Here is a 21,597-nt window from a genome sequence, read left to right on the forward strand (position 1 = left end):
AAAACTCTGGAGAATGGATGGTCAGGGTGAGTTGTTACAGAACTGTTTACTGTAAAAAATACATTAAAAGGGCTGGAGAGATGGCTCAGTGGTTAAGAGCACTGTCTGCTCTTCTAGAGGTTCCAAGTTCAATTCCCAGGAACCACACGGTGCCTCACAACCATCTATAATGAGATCTCGTGCCCTCATCTGGTATGCAGGCAGAATACTGTATGTAATAAAAATACATTTTAAAGTGTGGGTCTGTAGAGATGGCTAGTTTTAAGCAGAAGGGTTAGAAGTGGCTCACTGTACCTGCAACATGGCACACATATCCCTATTCTCAGGAGGCTAGGAGGCCGGAGAGCCTCCACTTCCAGCAATCCTGGAGGCAGTATTACTGCTTACATGCAAACCACACTTAGCAAGTGCAGAGACTCAGATCATGGTTCCAAAAATAGGGTACGAAGGTATGTAGGGTACCATAGGGCTTCCAAGGGATTTTAATTTTGAAGAGGTATCAAATTATGCAGAGATAGCATGTGGAAAGCCAATCTGACTACTGCTCACTTTCAACTCTGGATAGCACTAGTACCCCTTTCTAACATCCTAGCTTTGAGGAGCTCAATCTCTGGCACTGCTGCAATGCAAAGCAAGTGCTTTGTAAAAACTAATGTGAGCTGGACATGGTGGTGCACGCCTTTAATCCCAGCACTCGGGATGCACAGGCAGGCAGATCACTGTGAGTTCGAGGCCAACTTGCTCTACAAATGGAGTCCAGGACAGCCGAGGCTAACACAGAAAGATCCTGTCTCGAAACACGCCTTCCCCCAACAACAACAAAAAAAAAGCTAATGTGAAGTAAGAAGAAATTATCTTGTCCACTGTGATTCCAAAGCTCAAGAAGCTGTAGAGTAGTCAGTAGTCATACACATCCCATTCGTAACTAAGGTTATTTAAAAATAAACACAAAATTGTAATTCAGCTATACCATTTTAATGGTTACTACATAATTAGGACATAAATGCTCATTAGGTGTGTCTTTTGGCCTAGGAAATGTTATAAAGGAAAGTGTTCAGGGTGCTCTGACCTGAGAAGTACAGCAGCTCTGGTGAAGCACAGCTGAGAAGCAGGTAAAACCACAGCTTTCACAGACAACCTGAAAAGGTTTTGATCCTACACCGCTTTATCGCTGCTGCTGTGATTCAGGTCTAACTACTTAATCAGTACCTCAGCTTCCTTCCACTAGCAACTAGCAAAGCTGACAAGCCACCTCCTTAGAGCTACTGCGAAGAACAAGTGAGTTCTCAGGTATATAAGGCTCAGCAGGCAAACAGCTAGAGAAATGTTTACTGCCACCACTAACATCATTACAACTGTTACAATGATTAGGTAAATGAGACTTATAAAGGGTTCTGAAAGCTGCCAGTTTCTAGTATAAGAAAGGAGTGGCAGCTGTAGGCAGCGCCATAGGCTAAAAGAGCAGGGCATCATCTCTCAATTTTGTCTCCAAGATGACCACTGGGGCACTGTGACTATTAACCACTCCCACAGCAAAATTTGCTTTCCATATTCTTACTAAAACTACATAATAAAACCCCTCATTTGCAAGTGGTTTTGCTATTAAAATGACAAGACATTTAGACATTTTAGATGTACATAAAAACTACTTTCTAATATGGAAACTCCTGTTATAAAATACAAATACCCTAGGCCTGCACAGTAAGAGCCCTTCTATCTCATTACCAAATCTCAGCATCTCAGCAAATGAGCCCAGGACTCTAACACTGCTTCTCATGGGTTTGCAGGAGGGCAAAGCACACAGACCAGAAAGAACAGTCTGCTAATTAAGCTGAGGCAGATGATTATGAAAGGAGAAGGGCTTGTCACATGTAACATCTATGCCACGAATGAGCAGATGAAATATGCAAAATGTAAAGTCAGGTTGTAAAAAAAAGCAGTAAGATGATACTAGAGACCTTAAACAGGCTACAAAAGTTCTGACAGTTTTCCTAATTATTCCCAGTAATGGACACAGGAGGCCAAAAGGCAGGAGGGAGAGATACATTTTTCTCCATTATGAGTGTTCAACACTAGGTCTAAAATCATGCCTGTCTGAACACTGCTCAGTCTCTGCAAAGGTTAATAGCAATTAAATGCAGCAAACTGTATTAAATGAGAAACAGGTCATGATACACTGTACTTGCAAAGAGCAAGACAAACCACTTCCCTGGGATTTATCTCAGTGCACAGGAAGTCTAAGAGCTGCTATGAAAAAAGGAGTCCCACATTGAAAGGAGCTGCTCTAAGGAATCTTATGTGTTAAATGATGAAAAAAGTCTCTTTAAAATAATTTCTTAGCCAGACATGGTGGTGCACACCTTTAGTTCCAGTACTGGGAGGAAGAGGCAGATGGATTTCTATAATTTGGAGACCAGGACAGCCAGGGCTATATAGAGAGCTCAGTCTCAGAAACATAATAATCTTGTGCCATCTAAGCTAATTTAATACCATTTTTATGCCGCTGCCAGAATAAAAGATGTCATGTAAGTATTAAGGATATCTAAAAAGGGGATTTCTTAAAAAAACAAAAAACAAAAAAAAACAACTGTATGATAAAGATATTATTTTACCTAATAATTTCCAGGCTATACATATAAAGCTGAAATGGCAATACTGTGCTTTGCAAAGTGTCTTGGTATCTTCATACTTTGCTTCTTCTAGTCAGCAGAGCCACGATCAAAAGATTGTAGCAAGTTACTTAGGAAGTCATAATTAGGAGTACACTGATAACTTGATCTTTAGTACATGAATCCTAAGGTGTTAAGGTCTGAAGAATATACTAGTTGGGATTTTTCTTTTCTTTTTTTTTGGGGGGGGCGGGAGGGAAGACAGACAGACAGACAGACAGACAGACAGAGACACACACACACACACACACACACACACACACACACACACACACACACACACACACACGGTTTCTCTCTGTGTAGCCTTGGCTGTCCTGGAACTTAATAGACCAGGCTGGCCTCAAACTCACAGAGGTCAGCCTGCCTCTGCCTCCCAAGTGCTAGGATTAAAGGTGTGCACCACCACTGCCCAACTCTAGTTGAGTTTTCAAACACAGGTTTTTTTCAAAAAATCAAGCAGGCAATCACATGCAAATGTAAATTCATAGTCTTTCTATATATAGACCCTTAACACTCTACCTAAGCCACAAAGCACAAGAGCAGGTAGGCTCGAACAATTAAACACAATTTACTCTGCTGTCCTCAGGGTCTTCTAAGCCATCCGGCCGGCTAAGGTTTCGAGCAGGCTGGCTACAGACAACATTGTCTTCCCAAGATGGAACTCGCACAGGTGGCCTCTGGATTTCATCTGGATAAAAAGCACCATCTGCTCCATCTGTAGTAAGAATTACAAAAGAAACATTTAGGGGGAAAGGCTGGATGAAATCAGTTACAGAAACTAGCATCTCCATATGTAAAAATATGACAGAAGTAAATAGGAATTCAGAGTGTGGCTCGGTGCCACCCTGCTTTCCTGGGGCACCGAAAGGCCAGGGAGCCTCAGTACTACATAGGAGAGCAGCAGCAGAGGCCACACGGCATGCAGGCACGCACCAGCCTGGGGGACGGAGCAAGACCCTGCTACTTATGTTTTTATTTCTAACCTACAGTCTAAAACCTGAGTTTGTGATAAGCAATTAAGACCCCCCCTTGTTCATGACCTTTCACCTGTAGATGACATCAGTAGTAGTACTAAACACTACAGTGATAAATTACAAGACCAAATGTTTTTATTAAGAGTTCATTACACCCTCAGTTCTCTAATTCTGTGAAAATAAAAGCCAAAATCTTAGAGTTAGCTAACCCCAAGCCAAAAAATACTTGAATAACCTCTTGTTTCCTGCGCTGTGTAAGGATTACCATACTGCAGAACTGGCTGTGCACTTGACAGGGTAGGAATGAGCCCATTTTGCTCGGAGCATGTGTTGAGACACCTCGAGACTTGTTGAGGGCTCTGACCTTCCATTTTCCTTCCTTTTTGATCTTCCAAACTCCTTTTAAGTTCCTAAAATTACAAAACGAAGATGAGTAAGCAAGGCAGGCACATGTCCTATAAGGGTGCAAAGACACTCAGTCCAAATACAGCACTTCTCTAGCAGTCACCATGATAAATATCTTTAAAAACCATGTTAACAGAATAAGAAAGGGGGAAAAAAATCAATATATGCAGAAAATTCAAGATTCATTCATGGTTTTTAAAAATTAGTAAGCTAGATTAAAAACATAACTTCCTTAACTTAAAATTTTCTCATAAGACTATAGAAGTATAAAAGTAAAAAATGGTTCTACTGTAGATGAAATATAAGTAAAGGATTCTGTTCTCCCTAATTCTCATCAATGTAACTTGTAATTAAGACAAGATGAAGGCAGAGACTGGAAAAGAAATAAATATGTCCTCTTTTTTCAGATGACACAGCTGTACATCCAGAAAGTGCCTACAGCACAGAAGCTAGAAGGGTGAGTGGAGCAGGATGCAGCATTCTAAGTCAACACATAAATCAATTATATTCCTATATATAAGCAACAAAGAAAAGAATGAAGGTTTTAAGTCTACTTAGTAAAATCAATGAGAGAAAATGCCAAGAGAGTTAGCAAAAAGATGTATAGTGCCTATACACAAGAATAGTACAATACTGAGTGTGACTAGAGACAGCACAAATGGAGAGATACATACCAAGTACACAGACAGAAAACATTGTTTTATATTAGTAACTCACCTCAAACTACAGATACAGTAAAATCCTAATTTAAAATATTCCCCCAGGATTCTCCATGAATTGACATATGATTTGAAAATGGAAACACATCTCAAACTGCCAGTATTTAAAAATATCCAGCATTTGGGAGGTAGAAGAAGGAGGATCCCAAGGTTGAGCCTAGCCTGGATAATAGTGAGTACACAGCATGCCTAGGTTATAATGAAAACCCCTGCCTCCAAGTTGAAGAAACAGCTTAATGGTAGAACATTTACCTAGCCTAGCCTGCAGAAGGCTCTGGATTTGACTCCCTAGCACCATCCGTAAAACCAAGAGAGGAGGGGGAAAGAAGGAAAGGGGGAGAGAGACCTCTAAACAACCTAGATTTCAGATCTTAAGCATTCGTGTGACTCTGTCAGATTTTAAGTACCATTTTCCTCTACAACAAATATAAGAGATTTTAATATTTAAATATCTATATAGGGTCTAGTCCTAGTACCCAGGAGGTAGAGGATCCACAGCTGGAGGCCACCATTTCAAGTGCCCCACCCCACCCCGCCCCGCCCCCACTCTCAAGCAAAAAGAAATGCTATGAAGGTTAAGTTTCTTAGGAATCCACTATTTCATTCTAATAGCTCAAAGCTATGGCAGTCCAATGACAGTCATTGATCTACAAAACCATACAGGCAATCTGAACTTGAGTCTTAGTAAAATTACTAATTGTTTGTCTTTTAAAAGGAGAGCTGAAGGCTAGAGAGATGGCTCAGCAGTTAAGAGCACTGGCAACTCTTCCAGAGGACCTGGGTGCAATTCCCCAGATGGCAGCCTATAACTGTCTGAAACTCCTGTTTTTGAGGTATCTGATACCTCTTCTGGCCTCTTTGGGCACCAGGCATAAACATGATACACAGACATACATGTAGGAAAACACCCAAAAATATAACATTAAACAAAACAAAACAACTTTTAACAGAAGACTGTCAGGAGGCTGAGATAGGAGGATCACTAGCGTCTGAGGATAACCTGGACTATACAGTGAGTTCAAAGGCAGACTAGGTTACTTGATAAAATCTGTCTCCTCAAAGAGGAGGGGCTAGAGAGACGGCCTGGGGCTTAACAATGCTTGCAGCTCTTGCTTTTGCTAAGGACCCAGGTTCACTTCCCAGCACTCACAAGAACGATAACAGCCACCTGTAACACTAGTTCAAAGGAAACGGACACTCTTCCTCCTCTACTGCCTTCATTCCACCTTCCCCTGCGCTTTTTTTTTCCTTTTTTTTTCCCCCAGACAGGGTTTCTCTGTGTAGCCTTAGCTGTCCTGGACTCACTTTGTAGACCAGGCTGGCCTTGAACTCACAGAGATCCGCCTGCCTCTGCCTCCCAAGTGCTGGGATTAATGGCATGAGCCACACCTGGCCGACCTGTGCTTCCTTAGTATTCCATCCTCCTTTAAAAAAGAAAAAAAAAAAAAAAGAGGGGCACAGAGCTTAACATATGCATGCACATACATTAGGGCAAACACTCATACATACAAAAATTAAAAATAAATCTTTAAAAAGAAACAACAAAAACATGGGTCAGCAGGTATTCACTCAACAAGTACTTACTGACCACTGTCTGCCTTCAAGGCAACTGGAGTGTGTGCATGCAGACGCAGGGCTCAGTGATGGACAGTGAGAACCTAACACTAGCCTTCGAGAGCTTTGCAGGTTTTAAGAGTTCTCAGAAATACTCTTGAGGAATGGACATTGAATATTACACAAGTTGTTTGATATCACAATGCAAATAGTTTTTAAAAAAAACAATAAATAGGGGGCTGGAGAGATGGATCAGAGTTTAAGAGCACTGATTGCTCTTCCAGAGATGGCTCACAACCATCTATAATGTGATCTTTAAAAAAAAAACTTTTAAATAACCCAAACAATAAATACTTAGTAAATACTTAAATGATGTTGTTACCACAGGAAACCAAGATTAAAGTTTTAAAATAATAATAAACCAAAGCAGATAGCCAAGTGTCCAATATGATATCCCTGATATGGCTGGCTTTTTCTAAACTGACAATAAAGCTGATGATCTCAGCTTTCGTCAGATCTTTTTATAAGCAAATGCTATAAATTATATTTGCTCCATTAGTTTAGCCATTCAACAAATATTTCACTTCAAATACCAGGTACTGTAACAGGGACTACAAATACAATGAGTGAAATAGGCACAATTCTGTAGTCTTCACAAACCATGCAGTTAAGTGGAAATAACAGATACCCAACAAAGAAGTGTAAAATATATACAAGTATATTTGCATAATTAAAAATTGTAGAGATCATGAAATAAAAGTACAGGTCCTATGGGTAAGTTCAGTATGAGTACCTAACAGTGGAAGCAAGCTTATGCAAGCAAGTTCCTAGCCTGTGGGAAATGGCAATGCTACCTCCCAGGGGCGCCACAACTGACTGCAGGATACTAGTGGAATTAGCAGACTATTGTCAAACCACGCATGTGTACATAAAGACATGCTGGTAGGAGAATGAATCACATTTTATAGCAAAGGACCGACATCCAACCTGGAGATCCACTCCTTAAGTGGATCTTCCAAATGCTGCTCGTTTTATTTCACCACCGAAATTTGCCACCTATTAGGTGAACTTCAGACACACTGGCAAGCGACACAGAAGACACAAGTTTTCAAATACTTAGTAGTGTGTAAGAGCTTGAATTTCATCAATGACAAGAAACTATCAATTGTTTCTTTTACTTAATTTAATAGGTTTGCTTTTTTACTTTTAAACAAAGTACTGAAGTTTAAACACCCACTTAAAAATTCATTTCTTCCCTAAACTTGAATATTTTAGACTTAAGTGACTATTTTTGTTTGTTTGCCCTCCCTCTCCCACATGGCTTCTCTGTGTAGCCTTTGCTGTTCTGGACTCACTTTGTAGACCAGGCTGCCCTTCAACTCACAGAGATACCTGCCTGCTGGGATTACAGGCTTGAGCCACAGTGCCTGGCTCTTAACTGATTGTTAAAGATTTATCTATTGATAATGTGTTCGGTGTTCTGACTGCAGGCCAGAAAAGGGCACCAGATCTCATTATAGATGGTTGTGAGCCACCATGTGGTTGCTGGGAATTGAACTCAGGATCTTTGGAAGAACAGCCAGTAACCTCTGAGTCTCCAGAGGTCCTTAATTGATAGTTAAATGCACAGTATGTGATGAAAAGCTAACTAGCAATTTTCACTTTGGCATGTTTATCAACAACTGGCAGAAGTGCAATGTAGCAATGAGAATGGCACACAAACTACTGCTACTACCAGAGAGCTGACAGCTGAAGACATGGGATATAGCTTTCAAAGAGAAGACAGACAAAAGAAAGCAAGGAGCAGTCATAGCATGTCCACATTTTATCAAAGGACATTGCTCAATACCTTCTCCCTTGAGAGAGTTTCCAAATGAGAAGCCAGGCCATTTATTTCTTTGTCTTTCTCTGCCAATTGTAGCTGAATTTTAAAAAAGAAAAAGATTATTGTTAGTATATATATTATCTATTTTCTCCTTATACATGAGATCCACTTACAACTATGCTATCAAACTAATTTCCATCACCACGGTCAGTTATTCTCCCCAGTTCTCAGTCTTTGTAGTAGCTACCATTACTGCCCAGTTTCTTCTTCATTTCTTATTTTTTCTTATTTTTGGATTTATGCAACCAGGCTGGCCTAGAACTTCTGATGCCCTCGTTTAGTCTCACTCTCAGTTTTCATGTCTTAGCTTCCTGAGTACTAACACCAATGGCATGTGTCACCACACCTAGCTTCTGGTGTTCTTTTAAAATTTATCCACACTGATTATGCATAATATAAGCTTCATTATGCATCTAGGTACATAGTGTATTTTTAATCACATTTATTTCCTACTGTCCTCTCTGGTTCCCCTCCTAGCCCCAGTAAGTAACCCCCTTCCCTTGTCCCACCTCATACAGTTACTGATGACCTAATGAGTTTGATCATCAGGTCGCTTAAGGGTTCTGGGTGGGGATTATGGGTTCTTTACTAGTAGCTACAACACTGAATGAATTATCTCTCCCACTTTTAGCAACTCCCAGAACACTCAGAGAGGGTGGAGAGCCTTATGAGGCCCTCCCTCCTAGCTACCATTATCTGGTTGGTCCTTGGCCTCTTTCTCTCCTGACAGAACACTGACAGACTCAATACTGTGCCAGTCTTATCCAGTAATCTCAAATGCTGTGGGATTAAGAGCTCAGCAGTAATGTCTTCATCTGAGGACCCAACTCTACCTAACGCCATTCTTTCCACACCATCTTCCAAAATGTTCCTTTCACCCTGGAGGCAGCTTCCCTTGCCTTGAAAATGACTCTTTGGCATATGTAAAACTGCACCAATATTGTCATCCAGATGCCTGTTCTTTGGTGTCTACTTTTCCTTCCCAACCACAAATAAAGACACTCTATAACCATTCTATTTTGGGTTCTTTTGTCCATCTGGTCTTTGAAAACTTTCTTCCATTCTCAACTGTCAAAATAAACCATAAATATTAACTCATGTGCCATTCTTATTCCCAAGTTCCAAACCTGCCAATTATGAGTGTGGGTCAGAGTCTCACCCTGGGTTCCAGGCAAGCCAGGGACTTGAATGATCTATAATCTCCCACCTCAAACTTCCAAGTGTCAAGATTATAGATATCTGCTGCCATGGCTGGGGCAACCAGCCGTTTCAAGTAATGGTAAGATATGTTTTCACTGCTATCTTTCCTGTATTGTAAATACCAAATATGCTACTTACTTTATATTAGTTAACAGATATCATCAGAATCAACAGTGTGACAGAAGCTTAAAAGCTACACTCATTTCCTCCTCCATGCCCCAACATCTGTAGCACTGACTCATTCAACAACTACGTCAGCTGGGGCTATATAGGGACACCATGTCTTAAAATAGCTAACAGCAATAACAACACTCAACTACTTCATCAGTTCTTCCTGAAAGATGTATTTCAGATCAAATTGTCAAGGCTCGCATCCCTAGTCTATAATTAAGAGATCAAGAAGGTCTCCATGGGAGCTGGAGATAGCTCTTTCAGAGTTCAAATTCCAGCACCCACCTGGTGGCTCACAACTCCAGTTTCATGGAATCTGATGAACTCTTCCGGCTGCCACAGGCATCAGGAGCACAAGGAATGCACAGGTACACATGCAAGCAAAACACCCATACACATAAAAACAAAAAGGAATCCAAAAGAAAATGGACTTTAATCAACTCATTCTAAGAATGTCTCTACTTATGCAGTCAGTTTTAGCCCCTTACTACCTATAAAAAGCCTCTTTAGGGCTTACAAACTACTTTGAAAAGGACCCATTCTCACTGAGTTTTCCTCCTAGAAATTTCTCAGTATCATGTAGGACCCGAATTCTATTTTAGACCTCTCGAACCTGATGTCATGGTATTCTTCCAATCGAATCTACTCCATTATAAATACAATTCTCCCTGGCAGCTGTGGTCACCCATACAGATAAACACACATGCATGCACGCACGAAAAATAAAGATAAAGTTGAATTTCTTAGAACTCCCCAGACTTCAATCACAGAAATAAGTAAATTATATATAGGAATCTTTAAAATCTATCACATACATTTTTGGGGAGACTGTTGTTTGTTTTTCGGGACATGGCTTTTCTGTGTGAATAGCGCTGGCTGTCCTGGACTCACTTTGTAGACCAGGCTGGCCTTGGAACTCACAGAGATCCGCCTGCCTCTGCCTCCCTAGTACTGGGAATTACAGGTGTGTGCCACCACACCCAGCTTATCACATACATATTTGCCCCTTAAAAGGAGACTTTGGGGGGGGGCAGACAGGGTTTTCTCTGTGTTATCTTGGCTGTCCTGAACTTTGTAGACCAGCCTGGCCTCGAACTCACAATGATCTGCCTGCCTCTGCCTCCCAAGTGCTAGGACTAAAGGCCCAGCTAGTATTATACTTTTCTCTTACTAGTCCAGTAGCTTGTTTATTTTCTCCTTAACATTCTTACAGGTATCATTTACTATTGGACTGTTACCTAATATTACACTGATAAAAATAAGTTTAGTTTCTACACAATATTTTATTTAGGATCACAGTAATTTGTATGATAAAAAAGTCAAGTTCCAAAATAATTTAACATACACATTTATGATACAGTAAGAAAATGAAATGATAGCTCTTAAAGATACAGTTTTTTTTTTGAGTTGCTGGCTAGTTCAAAATAACAGAAGCTATTGCCACTGGTGTTAGCTATGTACCAGAGCTAGAAACACCTTACTGCTTAGGACATCACATGCTTTGGTTATAGGACTTAGAGAATTGAGCTGTCACCTTCCTCCCAACAGGCTAGCTTTCACAGCAACAGACAGAAGATGCTATGCCAACTCCTGGGAAAGAACCGTAGTCTCACCAAGCTATGGATCCTGTGTGTTAAAGTATTGCTGTGCCAAGCAAAACACCGATGCAGTTAACAGTGTGCCTGCCTGTGTGCATGTGTAGGTGTACATAACTAACCACCTCATGGTTGGAGCTTCTTTGGAAGGAACTCCTACCTATCTAGTAGTGTATACCAGGTCAAAAGCCCACGGCTAGGGAGAACAGAGGACTACTGCTGTTCTGCTGCCAAATGGTGAAGATGTATGCCCATCTGTCAAGCTGCCCTCTTATTATGTTTAAACCCACAGATTAGTGCTACAATCAGCTTTAGTCAGAGAAGCTTCTCTTCACAGTGGGTGATGGTTATACAACTGGTCAAAGTGCTGACATTAAATGACTATTGAATGCTTAGCCTTAAGTGGACAGCTGTGTCACCTCAACCAAGGCTCAGGGGAACACTGCAGGAGAAAGCACAAAGAACCTAAGAGTCCTAGGGAGGGGTGGAGTGTTGTGGAATGTTGTTGTCTGCTTGTGATATGACCTTTGCACCCTTGAATTCTCAGCAAAGGTGATTACCTCCTTAAGACCTGCACAAGGTTGGTCGGACCATCGACATCCACCATGAGGGTGTAACCTAATGAGGCCTCCTACTTCTCTGAGGATTAATAGGTAGTTAATGGCTGCTAGAAGAGGGAGAGACATTGTCTTCAGTGGTGTAGTCACTGCAATGTTGCTCTTGCTCCTTAAAGCAACACTAATGAAAACCACGGGGTCTGGAAAAGGAGGTGGCAGACAGACACAAGACGGGGCATGAAAGAAAGGAACTATCAGCTGGGTGTGGTGGCATCCGCATTTACTCCCAGCACTAGGGAGGCAGAGGCAGGAGGACTGCTCTGAGTTCGAAGTCAGCCTGGTCTACAAAGCAAATCCAAGACAGCCAAGGCTACCCAGAAAAACCCTGTCTCGAGAAAACACACACACATACATACATACATACACACACACACACACACACACACACACACACAAACACGAAGGAAACTATCTGAAAAGAATCAATGGGAGGCTGTGGTGTATGGGGGAAGGGAATATTATAAAAATATATCATACAGATATATGAACATATACAGAAGCCTACTATTGTATACACTAAAAAAAACTTTTTAAAAGATAAATTTCAAAGTCTACCTGAACAAAAGAACTAAAGTCCTATTAACTGATGCATGTGGGAGTCCATTTTCTCAAGTTAGTGAATAAACTGTAATTGAATATAAAACACATCTATATTGAAAATATACTTAGCTGATATTTCAATTTCACCAGGACCATGCCCCTTAAGCACCAGGCATCAAGGCTGTGAACTTACTTTGTAGCTGTCCTCTACTTCAGTTAGCTCAAGTTTGACATTTTCAGCAATTTTCACTTGTTCTTTCCACTTCAGCTCCATTTTTGCAAGTTCATCAGCATATCTATTGCATTTGGTTTTTTCATCCTAAATAACATTAGTATAATCACTAAAAACTTCACATCTCCACAGAGTAGATATGCATACAAAAACACATATGTGCTGATTACTTCAACAGTATAAAAGCAAAATGTTTACTGAGATAAGGACAATAGAATACCACATATTCACTTCAAAAAGTGGAGCGGCTGACCATGAAAAGTGGCACATTAACAGTATAACGCCAAAGGGCATGTATCATATAATCCCATTTAAGTTATAATTTGTTTTAAACAGCTAAATATGTCTGTCAGTGTTGTACAAAAAAATACAACCCAAATACCCATAGCTCACGTACTTTGGGTCAATATCAGGATGTACTTTTTAATCACCTCTATGGTTTACATTTCTAAGACTGTAACACTTCACAGTAAGCATCATTTCCCAAAAGCATGACTTCTGCAAAAGGAGGAAATCTAAGCCATGCACTTTTATGATAGCGCTTTTTTCTTAAAAATACAAACCATAAGGAAGAAGCTACCAACAGTGATTAAAAAGTAAGAAGGCCAATTTCATTTTAAGTATTTGTTCTTTCAAGAAAAGTGAAGTTCCAAAATATATTTTGAGCAATTCAATGGTTAAAGGATCAACCTTCTAAACTCTACCCTATATATTCTACACTTCATAACATACACAAAACCAGTTCCAAATATTTCACAAAGTTAAATGTAAAAGCTGACTACAAAAGTTCTGGCCTGACCAGGAGTGTGGCTCCCTGGCAGAACACTGGTGTCGTGTTTGTAAACCTCTGGCTTTGATCCCCAAGCACAGCAAGAGCAAAACAAGTAACTCCTAGGGACAACACAGGGGAATATGTTTAACAACTTGCAGGATGTACTTTTTATTATGTAATATGTATATATAAATCTTTAAAACTATCATAATTAAATTTTATTTTTCTTTTTCTGTTTTTTAGTTTTTCAAGACAAGGTTTCTCTATGCTATCTTGGCTCTCCTGGATTTGTTTTATAGACCAGGCTGGCCTCGAACACATAGAGATCCACCTGCCTCTGCCTCCCAAGTGCTGGAATTAAAGGAGTGAGCCATCACACCCGGCAAGAATTTTTTTTTAATGTGAACACTTACAAAAAGGTAACTGTAGGGTTATAGAGATGGCTCATCAGGTAAAGTGCTTGCAACAGAAAGCACAAGGACCCGTGTTTGGATCCCCAACATCCATGTAAAAGCCAAGTGAGGTGGCGTGCGTTTGCAACCCTAGAGCTGAGGTGCACAGGGACAGGCAGATCCCGAGAGCTGCTATCAGCCAGTCTAGCTGCTTAGTAATCTCCAGGCTCATGGAGAAAGCCTGTCTCCAGCAATAAGGTAATCATTCCACATTAAACTCTTATCTCCACAGATAAACACTCAAATGTGTAAGTATACCAGCATGCACAGGGATGGCACATGGCATGTACAAAATGCACCCACATACACTATGTACACACACAAATACTTAAGAAAAAAATGTAAACATTAAGCCATTATGAAAAGGCAACTTAAACTACAGCATTCTCATTGCAGTCATTAGCCTGACTGTGTAGTGACACAGGAAACAACTTGTTGATTTCTTATAGACTCCCCATCCCAGCACCTAGGCATTTGAGTGAAAATAACTAATCCCTCTGACCACAAAAGACTTATACAAGAAATGCTCGGAGCACCTTTATCAATCAAGAATTATCCAATATCATCACCATGTTCTCCCTTTGTAGACTGCTTCCCACGCTATGCTCACTCAGCCACCCTCCCGTCTTCTCAGAACACTGGCTGTCCAAGCACAGACGAGCTGCACACGCTAGACAAGACTACCTGAACACCCACTTGCCTCACAAGCAGTCTAATCCCTTAGTTTTGGCCAGAACATGTTAGCAGGCGAGTCTGGAGTCCTATAGCAGCAGCAGTACCAGGTTGGAAAAATGAAAGAGGAAACTGATGCTATTTGTTTTATCTTTTTCACAAAGCCAGGTCAAAACATGGTAAGTTGAAAAAAGAAGCAATTAAGGTTTGCCAAGAAATTGACTCTACTTCTAGAGAAATATAAAAACCACTGGTATCTAAAGAAAAAAACATCAAAAGGACAGGCCTATAGATAGATTCATGTCAACATTTTTTGGAGTTGATCCTAATGTCTTTGAGAGGCTGTGAGAACATCTAGTAGGCTTGTCAAAGGAGCTGCTCAGCTGGGTGACCCCATTTGAGGAGTGCTGTTGGAATAAGGAGAAAGCAATGCACTCACCGTTGCCAGCTGTGAAAACAATAAGTACCCCAAGACAGTTTCCAGAACCCTTGATATAAGGTGACCTCTGCTATCACACATGCATGCACACACACAGATGCAGGCAAAATGCCCATACACATGAAAATAAGCAAAAAGTAAACAAATTCCAGCCACTTCATTATAATACACACCCCAGCAACAGTCGTATTACACGCTGTGCTACCCTGCCTTAAGACGGGCACTGCACCGTTTCTTACACCAGCAGCAATAAAAGCACAAGCGCCACATCACACTAGAACAGCAGTGCTGTCCTCGTCATTTCTTCTATGGAAAGGTCTCAGAAAGTCCAGTTTAAATTTTGACTGAAACACTTTACAAAGAGTGTACTATTATTATTATTATAGTAACCCTGAGCAGATCTATGAATTTCATTGTGTTCTTTAAAAGCTACCTTCCTTTCCCATATGCAAAAGAGAAACACACAGAAACAGCACCTTCTAAAGCACATATGCAAAATGACTTTGCTCTCTGTTCTAGATACAAATGAGAAGTAGCCCCTCCCCGACCAGCCTTATGTACTCTAACTAATGCAGAGCCAGCGTCACCACTGAAGGTAACAAAATTGAAAGAGACTGAACAATGCTACTTAAAATAACTGAAACCACACCTAGACAGCAACTCATTTGCTTAGCATTCCAAGTGTTGGCTCCAAGTGTCTGGGCTTGCAGGCAGCCAGTCCAGCCTGTCTGAAAAACCACTGTGAAGAAGCAACTAAGGAAGACATCCTCGAGTCAACCTGTGGCCTCGACACGCAGCCACACTGGCAAGTGCATGAGCGAGCACACAGACACATAAATACAATTTTCTGTTATTGGTACAATGAATTTTAAAAAGGACTTCCCTTATAAAGTTCGAATGCTTTCCATGTATCATTCTAAGACAGATAACCCACAAAAACATTTTATCATGTGTATGGAAAATACTGACTTTAGAATCACGATTTTATAAAAAGGCCTGCATGTACAAGAAAACAAAAGACTCCTCTCATCACCCTAGATGCAGTATAGAAGAATGGGAAAAGAAACCTCTTCTTTACATTAACAAAACCCCACCAAGGCATGGTTTCAATATTTGATAAATCATTTACTGAAAAAGGAGCTAACTTACCTGTAAGAGTTGTTTACATTTATTATACTTTTCAGTTTTCTCAGCAATTTCTTTGGTCATTTCACATACATGGTCCTTTGTTGCTGATGTGTCAAAATCTGTCTCTGTTGTAACAAAAGCAGAGAAAAGTAATATTAATTAAGAAAATAATATTAAAATAATATTGACTGTTTGGAGGCTGCAGCGATGGCTCAGCTGGTAGCAGCAGCTGTTCTACCAGGTGCTCCATTGGCAACACTCACATGGCAGCTGACGTCTGTCTGTAATTCTAGTCCCACAGAATCTAACATCCTTTTCCAGCCTCCGTAGCTACTAGGCATACATGCAGGCAAAACACCCATACATGTCCAAATAAATTACTACTGCTAATGCTACTATTATTATGTTGTTGTTGTTTCAAGACTGGGTTTCTTTTTTGTTTGTTTTGGTTTGTTTTTTGAGACACAGTTTCTCCGTGGAACCCTGGCTGTGCTGGAACTCACTCTGTAGACCACGCTGGCCTCGAACTCACAGCGATTTGCCTTTGCAATGCTAGACTAAAGGTGAGCTCCACCACTGCCTATCCAAAATAAATTAAGTTTGAAAAAAGTTTAAGTACTTTGTCCAAAGTCAGGCAGGGCTACAAAGTGAGAGATGGTGTCTCAAAAATTAAACAAAACCAGGCAGTGATAGCACAGGCCTTTTATCCCAGCACTTGGGCGGCAGAGGCAGATGGGTCTGAGTTCGAGACCAGCCTGGTCTACAAAGTGAGACCAGGACAACCAAGGCTACACAGAAAACCTTGTCTTGGGGGGGAGGGGGGGGAAAGGCATTTTTTTCCCCTTTATTTTATCTTCTTGTAGAAAAACCTGAGTAAGTGCATTGTGAAAACAATCCTGAAATGTTGCCAGGTCTAGTGCACTGGGCTACAATCCTACCACTCAGAAGACCCGGGCAGGGAGCATCAAAAGTAGAAGGGAGACCAGCGGCCTCAGGGACCAGCCTGGGCAACTCAGGAAGACCCTAGCTCAGTGGTAGAGTATTTGGTTAATATATGAAGTTCAACTCAACAAAAGACAGATTCTATGTGAGAGCTGTTTGTTGCTCTCTTCCATACTGTGTGTGTGTGTGTGTGTGTGTGTGTGTGTGTGTGTGTTGCATTTGAGACAGTCTTCCTATATAGCCCAGGGCAGCTGTCAATTCACATCTACTATCTCCACTTCTTGGGTGCTAAGGTTCCATGTACTACTCAACCTGACCTCTATGTGGGAATTTTTAAATGTTATCTGGCAAAACCACCTCAATTTAGTAAGAAAGAAATGCTTTTTTTTTTTAAAGAGTTGCTAAAAGTATTTCCAAAGCAGCACAAAAGCTGCCGTCCTTTCATAACTGAAAGAGTCTAGTCTTCCAGCCCTTTCCTCCCCCTCACTGAGCCCGCACGACCCAATCCTCAGTCGCATCAGAGCAGGTACTACAGACTGAATACCATTATCCTAAAATTTGAGATTCAAACTCCACTAAAAGATGCAATGTTGCAGACTCTGAAGCTTTCTGACCAATAGAATAGCTTCAGGGGCTGGAGAGATGACTCAGAGGTTAAGAGCACTGCCTGCTCCTCCAGAGGCCCTGAGTTCAATTCCCAGCAACTACATGGTGGCTCAAGCCATCTATAATGTGATCTGATGCCCTCTTCTGGCCTGTGGGTGTACATGCAGGTAGAGTACTGTGTACATAATAATAAATAAATCTTTAGAATAGCTTCCAATATGAGGCAATGAACTGCTGGTACAAACATTCCAATCTGCAGGAAAACTCTTGATTATTTTTTGTTTGTTTATTTGTTTGTTTGTTTTCGAGACAGGGTTTCTCTGTGTTAGTCTTGGCTTCCCTGGACTCGCTTTGTAGACCAGGCTGGCCTTGAACTCACATCACTCTGCCTGCCTCTGCCTCCCAAGTGCTGGGTTTAAAGGCGTGTGCCACCACACCCGGCTAGGAAAACTCTTGAAACCTGAAAGCATTTCTTCTTCTGAAGTATTTCAAAGAAGGAACAGTCAACCTCAAGAGAGGACAAATAATGGAATGCTGCATACTGTTCCCTAGAGGTTTGTTCTTAAAGAATAGTCTAGGAAATCTTATTTTATAAAACTAAATCATCAGTTACCCCACACACTAAAAATGGAAATATATGTTGGCTGCCACTTATTTTCCTTATTATCAAACTAAAGTAACTATTCAATGTGCAAGATAAACTTCCAGTTACAAACTCTGGATTTTCCTTTTGTTTTTTTGTTTTGTTTGTTTGTTTGTTTTTCAAGACAGGGTTTCCCTGTGTAGCCTTGGTTGTCCTGGACTCACTTTGAAGACCAGGCTGGCCTCAAACTCAGTTATCGGCCTGCCTCTGCCTCTGGAGTGCTGGGATTAAAGGCGTGCAAGCCACCACGCCTGGCTCCAAAACCTATTGTTTTTCAACTCCTTCACTTTTTCCACATTTGCCCTTTGTCACTCTGCTCTGTTTCTATAATCAATTTGTAACATAATTGTGAGTGTAAGTAAGTCTTCCATTTCACTGTTCTGTATGGTTCAAATTAGTACTTCTGGCACCAATTCAAATTTTTTTTTTCCATCTTTCCCCCCTTTGAGACAATGTCCAGCTACCAATTCAATTTTTTTTTCCTTTTTTTTTTTTTTTTTCCCCAAGACAGGGTCTCTCAGTGTAAAGCCCTGGCTGCCCTGGTCTCGCTTTGTACACCAGGCTTGCCTTGAACTCACAAGTGATCCGCCTGCCTCTGCCTCCCAAGTGCTGGGATTAAAGGCATGTGCCACAATGCCCAGCTACCAATTCAATTTTTAACATGCAAATATTCTCCTAAAGGTTAATTTATTAGTTTACATTGGCTTTGCACTGTCACCAAATATATAATTATCTCATGTTAGTATCTTCATTTTCCTCTTTTGCATCTCAATTCTCTCACTGACAAGAATTTATGGGAATAGGCTAAAATTCTCACAGATTGAGGCAGACAGGATCAAATCAGTGTACAGAGTTTTCAAGGAAGTAGATTTTTACCTGCAGAAGACACTGCGGGCTTTATATCCACAGCAGAAGGGGAAGCGGCCAGGTCTGTGTTCATTGAAGCATCATTCACTTTCTGCTGATTCCCGATCCTCTTTGTGAAGACACTATTAGTACTGGCCTATCCCAAATGTTAATACATTATTGTGAGTCATACTGGTCTCCTTTAGTAAGCATGTAAATAGTAAAACGTCTACAAAACTACTCACTCTGAAGCCTAAAAGGAATAAAGCTACATCATTTTCCTGATGGAAATGTTGCCAAAAAAAGTAGCTCTGCTTTTTCTCGTGACATCACCAGAATTAAATTCACAGACATCTCCCAATCGCACAAGTCGAGATGTGCTCAGTGGGCCTGGAGCAATGGCTCTGCAGGTAAGAGCAGCTGCACCTACGTTTGATTCCTAGCACCCACATGGTGATTTTGAACCATCTGCAACTCTAATTCTAGGGGATCAATGCTCTCTTCTGACTCCACAAGCACCAAACCCACATGTGGTACACACCTACATGTAGGCAAAATACACATAAAATAAAATGAATAAATCTAATTATAAATTTTTTAAAAAATAGTATGTTCAGCCAGGCATAATGGCACACATCTGTAATCCCAGCACTCTGGGAGGCAGGGGCAAGTGAATGGATCTCTTTGAGTTTGAGGCTAGCCTGGCCCAGAACAGCTAAGGCTACTCAGAGAAACCTTGCCTAGAAAAACCAAAAATCCACCGGACATGGTGGCACATGCCTTTAATCCCAGCACTCAGGAGGCAGAGGCAGGCGGAGCCATGTGAGTTCAAGGCCAGCCTGGTCTACAAAGAGTCCAGGCCAGCCAAGGCTATACAGAGAACCCCTGTCTTGAAAATAACCAAAAGGAAAAAAAGAGACCAAAAAATCCAAACAAACAAAAATATTGTACTCAAAAGTCCACAAACAAAAATCAAGTGGGATTGGAGAGATGGCTCAGCGGTTAAGAGCACTGACTGTTCTTCCAGAGGTCCTGAGTTGAATTCCCAGCAACCACATGGTTGCTGGCTCACAGGGTTATAGGCTCACAACCACCTATAATGTGATCTGATGCTCCCTGCTGGCCTGCAGAGGTACAAGCAGGCAGAGCACTATATACATAATAAATAAATCCAGAAACAAAACCCAGAAACAAAACAAAAATCACCAAGTGAACCACAATCTTTTTTCACCAAACCCTTTCTACTGTTCTATCGCACATGCATTCCTTGCTTCTATTTGTTCCTGAGAACCTAGCACAAACACAAGTCTATATATTTTAGCTGTGGCACCACTCGATCCCACATTTTGAATGTTCTTTTATACTTCACTTCCAAGATTCCCTCACGTAACAAGTCTCATATCTCAGTACAATTTGGGGCTTTACATCAATACATAAACTCATCCAAATGAATTATGTTTTATTATGAATCTGCCCACCTACTCCTACATGAAATATAAAACAATAAGCTACACATTTTACCTCTTCCCAGTGTGGTATGACAGGCTGGAAGGGACAAGGGAGAGGAGAACCAGTGTGTTATTACGACACACCAAGTTTAACCGACAAAGACACTTATCCAGGGCCTAACGACAAGAGTGCTTGCTCCTCTTGGGTCTTGCCACTGAGATAGCTTCCCTTACTGGATCTCAATAAATACAAATCTCAGGTTTAAAAAGAAAGAAAACTGCCACTACACTACTAGGCCAATGACTTGAAATCAAGAAGTGATGAACTTGCTGGGCACAGTGGTGCAGGCCTGTAAGCCAGTCACTCAGTAGGCAGAGACAGGCAAATTGCTGTGAGTTCGGGGCCAGCCTGGTGTACAAAGCCAAGGCTACACAGAGAAATCCTATCAAGAAGAAAAAGAAGAAAGGAGGAAGAGGAGGCGGAAGAAAAATAAGAAGTAGTAGTGATGGTGGTTATCAGCTCAGGCCAGCAGGAAGGCCCAGCATGTAAAAGCACTTGTAATCAAACTAGATGATGCCCTGAGACCCAGAGGGTATAACCAGGGAATAACCAATTCTGGCAAGTTTCCTCTGACCTTTCAACTTCTAACCTACCTAGGGTGACCTACCACTAACATGCACATATGCCTACATAAATAAATATAATAGAAAAGATGGTTTCTGTTTAGAAAAAAGTGATAATTTATATTCAGAAGGTTAATATTTACAACATTATACGTTTTATTTGCCAACAAAAATCTGACAAAGGAAAATTTCCATTCACAGGAATTCATTGACACTTACTGACTGGTCTGAAAGCTTGTTTATTTGTTTTTGGAGCCTCTGGCATTCCTTAAATTTTTCTTTGTAATGATCTGCAGCCATCTGAAGACGAAGTTTCAGATCTTCAACCTCTCTTCTCAGTTCATGTTCCAGTGTATCAGTCTTTTCCTTAGAAAAAAACATTTCCACTAAGGAAAAACCCTGACAGTTCATCTATTAATGAATGTAATAATAAATCCTAACTCCATTTCCCTGACTATTTT

The 21,597-nt window shown here is 40.9% G+C and overlaps 1 protein-coding gene across 3 annotated transcripts in view; it reads right to left on the reverse strand.

Moving 5' to 3' along the window:
- The window catches only part of TAX1BP1 (Tax1 binding protein 1), a 55,578-nt gene that overhangs the window by 6,879 nt on the left and 27,102 nt on the right, over positions 1–21,597 (reverse strand). Inside the window, exons 10-17 of one of the 3 annotated variants that reach the window (XM_084786336.1) lie at positions 21,356–21,502; positions 19,095–19,221; positions 16,049–16,152; positions 12,526–12,651; positions 9,866–9,913; positions 8,174–8,245; positions 3,882–4,056; positions 3,245–3,387 (exon numbers count right to left, since the gene is read on the reverse strand). In XM_084786336.1, coding sequence (XP_084642462.1) covers positions 3,245–3,387; positions 3,882–4,056; positions 8,174–8,245; positions 9,866–9,913; positions 12,526–12,651; positions 16,049–16,152; positions 19,095–19,221; positions 21,356–21,502 — 942 coding nt within the window. The remainder of the gene's footprint in view (positions 1–3,244; positions 3,388–3,881; positions 4,057–8,173; positions 8,246–9,865; positions 9,914–12,525; positions 12,652–16,048; positions 16,153–19,094; positions 19,222–21,355; positions 21,503–21,597) is intronic. The other 2 variants (XM_084786337.1, XM_084786338.1) reach the window with 2 other exon arrangements.

The sequence above is a fragment of the Acomys minous genome (assembly GCF_964271855.1).
Source record: "Acomys minous genome assembly, chromosome: 6".
Classification (NCBI taxonomy): domain Eukaryota; kingdom Metazoa; phylum Chordata; class Mammalia; order Rodentia; family Muridae; genus Acomys; species Acomys minous.